We start from the raw sequence: 8,710 nt of genomic DNA on the forward strand, positions 1-8,710 counted from the left end.
TCAATAAACTCGTTTTCAACTGATCCAACACGAAATCAACCCAATCATGACTAAACAAAGACATAACAAACACTCCAAAAGGAGAGACACAACCACACACTCCAGGAGGAGAGACACACAAACACCCAAAAGATTGGGTTTTATTGAAAAAAAATTAACGAGGGTAATAATAAATAATAAAGGGGTTGGGGCTTTCCACCGGAGAAAACCAGCGGAAGCCCCTCGATTTTACTGGAAAAAAGATAAACCCTAGTAGAAGAGGAAGAGAGGAGAGGCTGGGAGAGAGAGCGCCTGAAGGATTATCCGACTAGTATTTAATTATGATGAAATCATACACTTACAATCGACTCGCATAATTAAAGTAAATATTTGTTTTATCTCATGTATCATTTCATCTTTCATGTCAAGTTCTTGATTATAATGATTAAAAATTTATTGTTTAAAATAGTTGAATTATTCATAATTTGTAAAATTTTAGAATGGATATATAAATTTTATCTGATCCTGGTCGAGTTAACTTGAACCGAACATGTAAAAAACTCGGTCCAGATTTGTTTACAATACAAACAGATTTCATGTTCAAAATCAAGTTCTTCTGATTATCGAACGGAATTGAGTCCACCTAAACAAACCGAACTCAAATTTTGTTAAAAACAAATTTGTTCATTTATAGCCCTAATTTTATCCATTTCCACTAAAATATAACTAAAACCGATATAACGCGGAATTGGATGAAATTCGGTACCTAGACTAAAAACATTATTAAACTTTTAAAAAATATATTTATCCATTACAGATGAACATTGTTTTACTTGAAATTTGCTGTAAATTTAAAATTTAATTTAATGATTAAATACTAAAAATTTGATACACAAGGAGAAACGAGGGTCAAGGTCAAACACAAAAGGTCCGCGTGCAAAAGAAAAAGAAAAATCCAATTGAGTTTGTGTTTTATTATCCTCTGCTCAAGTTTTTGAGCCCCAAAACAAACTCACTCGCTAACTCGGTCTCACCATATTATTGTGTACAACCCCTCCTGTTTATATCTTGAATTAACCCGCCAATACGCTTCCCCGAAGGTACTATTATATATACTTACTTATGATTTGTAATTTCATCTCTCTGTTTTAAAATCTCTCTCGCTCTCTCTCTAATCTCTCTCTCTCTCTCTCGCTAGGGTTTTTAATCTCTCTCCACGCCTATGGCCACTAATCTCTCTCTTCTCTGCAGGTTTCGAGTTCTGTTATGTCATGACTACACAATTGATGGATTCAATTGGCGTGGCAGAGGCTTCTGGACAGTCTGTGAGGTCCGAGGGCTCGAAAAGGCTTTCGGAGAATGAGGAATTGGACGTGAGGCTTGTTAAGAAGGCGAAAAATGGAGGGGAATTAGGTGATCGTGTGAGGAAAGTGGCGGAGATTGTGTTGGTGTTGGCCACAATGGGGAAGATTAGGGGAGGGGAGGTTCCGTCGGGTGTCGAGATGGAGATGATGGAGGATGCTAGAGCTAGGTTGGTGGAGGTTTCGGAGCAGTTTGCTCCTAAGGATGTTTTTCCCACTCAGGTGTTTGGTTCGATAATTGAGGATCTTGGTCTTGATTGTTCGAGAGAGCGGAAGTTAGGGTTTCAACCTCCTAAGGTTTCGATTGGTCAGAGGGTCAATATTACCAAGCAAAAGGTTGTTTCTTGTATGATTTTAGTGATGATCGTTTTTGTTTATCAATGTTTGCTTATTGGTTGGAATAATGCGATGATTAACGACCCGTTTTCTTTTCTCGGATCTCGCTTTATTGCATAATTTAGAGTTGTCTATAGTTTCTAGGAGAAAAATGAATAAATAGGACCACTATGAATTTGAGCTGTTTGGTTATAAGTTTCACTGATACAGGATCATTTCATTGGAAGCTCGATTAATTGTTGCTATAGAAATAACCCGAGTTTTTAATTAAATAGCATTAATACAAGCTGTGAACTTGATCGAAAGTGAAAGATAAAGGTTCAAGCAAAATGCAAGTTTTTTGTATGTTTTTGCAAGCTGGTTATGTGTGTTCAAGTTTTCCCTTTTTAGTTTTATGGAAAGATAAACAAGTTTCCGAGTTCTTGTTTTTGTTTGGTTTCAGCTTTCTATATGCTTGATTCTAGCCAGTCCTGGTTGTTATACACGTATTACAACACATATAATTCTGGGTTGTAGTTACATTCTCTGTCACATTTTCCGAAATGATTGGATCACTTATTTTAATCGTCAGTTGTCACATTAGCTAATGTTTTACTTGTCTTTTACCCTTTTACATCTCAGATGGAGAATTCAGAGAAATATGCTCTCCAATCAGCTAATTATATATCTCAGGCAGCGGAATCAAACATACGCTCATCAGTTCAAATTCATTCTGGTGTGCAAACATTTTCTTTAGAGAAAACAAGTCCTGGACCATCTTCATTAGGTTTGCAACCTGTATCAGCATCAGGTCCTGTGTCTGCAGCAAATTCCACATCTTTACCATATCAGTTGCCCACCAGCGAAGTAAGACCCTCGGTTTCCAGTGGATTGCCTAGCAGGAATATTGGAAAGCATAATTCTGCATTGGCATTGGCTAGAGCTGATAGACCTTTTTATACCTTAACCGGGAAATCTAATGGAGTTTCCTACACTTCACAAGTTCAAGGTAATATTTATTTTTTCTACAGTGCAAACTGACAAATTATATGAAATTCATAGCCAAACAGTAATTTTGGAAATGGCATTGCATATCGATATAGTGTCAAGGGTATGTGATGGCATGGTCGAGGATCGGCATGCCTCCCCTATCTGGATGCTGTATTTATTTGTTATCTACAGTTTCCAGTTTTGTATGTATGGTATAGTACACACCTATATGAGAATGTTTGTCTTCCTCGTATCTGTTGTAATACTTCAATAACAAAGCAACAATATTTTTTCAGCGAATTCTTTTGGAGATAACACAAAACCTCCAACATGGACTGTGCAATCACAAGCTTCCCCATCAGCTAAAACTGTATTAGATAATAATGCATCTTTCCATGCATCTATAAAGGGAGGAGCTACTGGTATGTCAACAATGTCTAGACCATTTATGAATCAGACCACATCCGTGAATCCACTTGGTGCACATCAGCATATCCAGCAGGGTGCAAGATTTGTACAGTCTCCATCTCAAAGTAACAGCCATGATGATATTGGTAAAATTGTTCAAAAGTTATTGCAGCAACAGATCTTAAAGCACCCCATCTGGACTCCTCCTTCAAGGGATTACATGAACAAGTCTGTACCTTGTCAGATCTGTAAGCTCGTCATTAGTGAAGTAGATAATGTTCTTGTTTGTGATGCTTGTGAGAAAGGGTATCATTTAAATTGTCTCCAGATGCTCAACCCAAAATCTCTTCCTAAAGCCGAGTGGCAATGTGGAAAGTGTTTCTCCCTCAGTGGTGGGAAGCCATTACCCCCCAAGTATGGTCGTGTCACACGCAACTCAACTGTGCTAAAAGTTTCTTCTCCTGCAACAGAAGTTCATTTATCTGCAGATCAGAATGTAGGTGTAATTGATGTCAAGGACAAATTAAAGAGAACAGCAATAAATGTCAATTCTGGTATACAAAGTGCCCCTCCAGGTGCACTGGACAAGTCAAACCATTCTTTAGCTACTGCACAGATGGGAGATGGGAAAATAATGCGTGGAAATGGAGCAACATCAACTGAAGGTGAATGCGTCGAGGAGCATCCTAGTAGATGCAGCCCGAATAATTTAATGAGAATCCCAGGGGTTCCCATTGGCACCAGTAATCATTTTGCAATTGATGCGGAACTGGCAGATTTGAAAGTAATGCAAAGGAATGGCTCACTTTCCAGCAATGGCAAAAAAGCTGGAGAGCATCCTTCTGAACCTGTTGCAAATAACTTAGTCGTGACCTTAGGGGCTAGTAATGTTACACATGATGACCTTAAAGTAGAAAGATTAACAGAAGAGAAACTAGATCCAAAATGTAACTCACAGCCTTCAGCAGAATGTGTGGTGGTTGGCAGCACATTTGATGACTCCCAAACCTTGGGGCATAATAAAGACAACGTTCAAACGGAGTTAACAAACAGGTCTGCAATTCCCTCAAAGCAATGTCCCGATACAAACACTAAGATGCTGGAGCTCGGTAAATCATGTGGTAAAGACTTTGTGGAACATAAGACACATGATAATGCTGATAAAGATAACCATGGAGTTTCAGTTCTTAATCATGTGGAAACTACTGGAACCGGTATTGGGCCTGAAGAGCGTGGTGAATCTTTATCTGATTGCTTGCATGATGTTGACTGGATTGGTGATAAAATTCAGGTTATGGATGGAAAGACATATTACCAGTCCTACTCTACGAGTGGAGTCCTCTATAAGGTTCAGGACCATGCACTCTTTCGTATAAACAATAATGTCTCGGCTCCTTTCAAGCTTCAGGTGTGCACTTTTTTGTTCGTTTGTCGTACCGCAATTTTTTTCTTACATTTTATACTCTTTTTCTTTGTTCTTAGTTTTTGATTACCAAATTCTAGTATATGAAGAATTGTAATCATGCGTTAAACCAGTTTCCCAGATCAATTATAATACCGGTCTTAGTTCTGTGGTTCCAATGTATAAGAACTTGTAGGTGCAAATAATTTGCACATAGTTGCAGTTCTGAGGGTTTTTACTCATCCTATTGCTATGCCACATACTGCCAGAACTAAGTTGTCTGCTTCTCTGCTTAAACTATAAAGTAATACTTTAAAGTTGCAGCTACTCTAGAAGTCACTCTTTATCCTTGAAATAAAAGCTATAGATATTGTTCTCACATATTTTTACATATATAGACTGAAGGCCTATTTTCATGCAGGGTATGTGGGAGGATAGCAAAACTAGATCAAAGTGGGTTATTGCATCTCGGTGTTACTTTCCTGCAGATTTGCCGGAGGGTGTTGGTCGTCCGTGTTCCCCGGAAATGAATGAGGTGGATTCTTATCATCAATAGAAATAACCTTTATATGCCCATGTGTATGAATACAGTAATACTTGTTCTCAGAAATTGGCTTAATCTTGATTAGGGAAGAGGAGTTTAGAGGTGTTGTTTGACCTGTTCAAATTGCTGACTATTTTCACATAAAATTTAATTATGTACCATACTACTAGGCACAAATAGTCCTCAAGCTAGTGAGGGTTATTCTTTGTGGATTTTTTTTTGATCACGCATGAAGGCCCACAGCCCAAACCTTGTGTCCATGGCAAATTTTAATAAGTGACAGAATTAGTAGTTTTTGAGATTCATGATGTTGCATCGTTAAATAGATGGATAATAACTGATTATGTGTAGTTGGTGCCCTAGGCTCCCTGCCAAATTGAGGGTCAAGAAGACCACCATCATTTACTGCTATTTTCGGGCCCTTTTTGAATCGGCGTTTGAATTTAGAGTCTACTAATGCTTATTATGTTTTACCGTTAACCCTTTCACAGGTCTATGAGTCTAATCATGATACCATATTAAGTGCTGGATTAAGCGAAGGTCTGTGTAAAGTTCTTCCTTCACGAACATTTACTGAAGAAACTGAGAGAAGAACTCGTTTTGAGATGGAAGGAAGTGATAACTTATGTCCACTCTACATCTGCAAGTATGCCAATATTTCTATTTTTTATTCTATACCAGTTGTGCTAGATTTTTTTGTATTGTAGAACGTCTCTTGTTATCGGTAGCATAAATTATGTCTGCATATGCAATTCTGATTAAGCAATAGGTTCACTGGAACCTCATTTTTGAAGCAGTAAACCCTTTGGACCAACAGATCTCTTTTGTGTATATTGAATGATATGAACCTTTCCCCATTTAGTAACATGTAATATAAGATTTGAAATGCCTGAGCACCTACATTTGAAACTTTTTATGTTCATTGATCTCTGGCTAAATTACGAAAGTGTGTATCATGTACAAGAACTTTAAAGGACTGTTGAACTTACTCGCAGCTTCGTATTTAACAAAGAAGTTCCAACCTAGCCTCCCATGACTGTAAAAGTAGTAGTCTTTGTCATTTCAAGGTTATAGGAAGTTGAGGCAAATCCGATTATGTTGTTGTGAAATTTTATGTGATTTATATATATTTATTGTGGTGAGTTAAATTTGAGATCACATGCTGGTCTCTGGATGATTTATTTATCTGGTTACACTTAAACCAGGAATAATTTGGGAGTTCTCTTTAGTTTAGCCTGAGCTCTGTAAGCAGAGCTGCAGTTGCAGACCGGTGCTAAGTTTTGTGTCTATAGTGTGAATAGTGACGATTATAGACTTGTATTAACTACATAATTGCTAGCTTCGGGCCACTATAGCCAAGAATCATTTTGACTTTTGAAAGGTCAGCCGTTAATAGAAGTTATGGGCATGCAAACAAAAAGCCTGTTAAAGTATTTACACAAGGAACTGCTAAAATGGGAAGTGAATGAATGTTATGTTTACTTTTTATTTGCTAAATTCTGTTAGTTTTTTTTTAGTTAATGTCCACTCAGATAATTCAATTGATCAGTCCATCGTGACAATTGGTATCAGAGCCAGGTTACCTTATCCAAAGAGTCACCTGACAGTTGCATTCACTGGATAATAGCTAATAATTTTATCTGGCAACAATACTCTTACGACTCAGATAAATTACACTTGTGCTAAGACAAATGTTTGCATATTAACTTGTTTTCGTGTATAATATGATGTGCTAGTTCTACCTGATAAATTTATCTAATTTGGATGGAATCATTCGTTTGCACAGATGGTTCTACGATGAGAAAAAAGGGCTATTCCGAGCTGTTACGGGTTAACTGCTAAGCTTTTAGGTCTATTGTGTTGATGAATGAAGGCACAGGGAGCAGCTCACTTTTTAATAGGTACAACATTAACAATATTTTCATCTGGTATCTTGCATCAGTTTTAGTCTTTTAGACAGATTAACTTGCACTTACCTTTTCACGTGTGATAGTAGAGGTAGAGAGTTCGTGACACTTCCTAATACAACTTCTCTAAATAGCTTAAACCAATGTCAAATACAAGTATCATATCAAACTTGTGAAACTCTGGTTTATATGAAGATGCAGACCTGAGAAAGGAAAGGATATTAGAGAAATGTTGTTCTCATTGATTAAACTAACTGGTACAAATTGAATGAAATTGTACATTTGAAAAACCGAAAAGGAGTTGAAGGAGCTAAAAAAGTTACTAGTAAAGTCCTTGGGGGATTTTTGTCAAACTAACCTATCACCTATCACCTATGTCTACAAGTGGTTTAGCTATTAACAATAGGTAAATAATTGTAAACAAGATCTATACATAACATTTATCTATTGTTAACTATAACTTGTTTAATTAAATTTTAATCAAAGGTAAAAAGACGACTCTTACAGAAATTCTAAAAGTTGGAAAACAGGTATATAATAGGAAAATAATCCCAGTTGATGTTATAAAAATGAAGGAAACAACTCCATTTATATCCCTACTATCAGCCCTCTCAATTTTTCTTAATAACATACTTGCTAAGGGGAGCTCATATCACATGGAGTACTTTGTGGAACTATCTCATTATTAACATATATTGTAATGTTGGTATTTATACAATATGTTTTTAACAATCATTCAACATATGTTCTGTATTCATTTTTATTTTATGTTGTGAAGCATACGTTTTGTTATATGTTCTGTCTTATTTCTGTACTACTATAATTTTACAAAGCATATTTAAGTCACTATTAACATGTTTCCATCCTCATTTAAACGTCTAAACTTATAATCAAAATCTAATAATTGATCGGCTCGGGGTCGAATTAGGAAAATTAGGTGGTTTGAGACTAGGTTCTCTGAGATCCCCAACTAATAATGGGTCCTGTTCGAACCTTAACCTACTTTACGTGCTAAAACAATTAGAGTACATGTTGCATCACAGTTTGATTATGTTGAACTATAAATGTTAAATATATACAAAAGTATGCTACTGGTTGTGGTAAAACACACTGTAATATTGTGTTGCTAGTAGATTTCTTATAGTCTTCTCTCCTCTATCCTTATCTTTTGCAATTGATCTATGGTTTACCATGGTATGCACAGTTGATATGAGTTCTTACTGTTAAACCAACTGGAGAATATTGTAATCGGAATTCTTATTTGTAGGCTTCGGATGAAGTAGCAGCAAAGCTTTACGGGGGAGCCTCCTTGGTTGATAGAGTAGGCGTATATGGTATCTTGTGCAGTACCCAGCCATTCTGATTTAATTTTTATCATTTTTATACTGTAATTCAAATTAGATTCCAGGTAGGGCCTTCGGTGTCATAACAGTGTGAAAGGCATGCCCACCCATCAAGCATAATAATGATTATATATTTTAAACATGACTAATCTCATTCCTAGATCGCAATTATGGTATCTAATACTTTTCTTGTAGAAAAATTAATTTATTAATTCTAACAAGTTTTTAGGCTGTGGAAGAGCTGAATTTCTTTGTTCTGCATTATGTTTCTATTTTTGGTATATATATTACATTTATTTATAATGGATAAATTAAGAATATTGTGCTGCTTGACTCTACCAGGTTAAGTGTAGTTTAGTATTGCTGGTTTAGACTTTTAGTATAGACTGCTTGACCTTACCAGGGTAGTATTGCTGTTTCAGTATAAACCACAACTTTTGCTGGTTGAACTATTCAGCTTT

At 36.3% G+C, this 8,710-nt stretch overlaps 1 protein-coding gene across 2 annotated transcripts; it reads left to right on the plus strand.

Moving 5' to 3' along the window:
• The first annotated feature begins 928 nt into the window (after positions 1–928).
• Positions 929–8,495, plus strand: LOC108227580 (uncharacterized). Of its 2 annotated transcripts, XM_017402812.2 has the most exons (8): positions 929–1,079; positions 1,231–1,676; positions 2,298–2,664; positions 2,942–4,461; positions 4,877–4,990; positions 5,491–5,645; positions 6,786–6,900; positions 8,174–8,495. In XM_017402812.2, the coding sequence occupies exons 2-7, from the start codon at positions 1,251–1,253 to the stop codon at positions 6,832–6,834; spliced, it is 2,631 nt and encodes an 876-aa protein (XP_017258301.1). In that variant the 5' UTR covers positions 929–1,079; positions 1,231–1,250; the 3' UTR covers positions 6,835–6,900; positions 8,174–8,495. The 2 variants fall into 2 exon arrangements, with proteins under 2 accessions (XP_017258301.1, XP_017258302.1); XM_017402813.2 differs by lacking the exon at positions 929–1,079 and having other exon boundaries at positions 1,109–1,676.
• Positions 8,496–8,710: the final 215 nt, after the last annotated feature.

The sequence above is a fragment of the Daucus carota genome, chromosome 6 (assembly GCF_001625215.2).
Source record: "Daucus carota subsp. sativus chromosome 6, DH1 v3.0, whole genome shotgun sequence".
NCBI classification, from domain to species: domain Eukaryota; kingdom Viridiplantae; phylum Streptophyta; class Magnoliopsida; order Apiales; family Apiaceae; genus Daucus; species Daucus carota.

Bases quoted from the DNA above. Each gene is read 5' to 3' on its own strand.
- LOC108227580 (XM_017402812.2), top strand. From the start codon at position 1,251: ATGACTACACAATTGATGGATTCAATTGGCGTGGCAGAGGCTTCTGGA. The intron at 1,677-2,297 runs GTTGTTTCTTGT...TTTACATCTCAG, and splicing joins TCAATATTACCAAGCAAAAG to ATGGAGAATTCAGAGAAATA. The intron at 2,665-2,941 runs GTAATATTTATT...ATATTTTTTCAG, and splicing joins CTACACTTCACAAGTTCAAG to CGAATTCTTTTGGAGATAAC.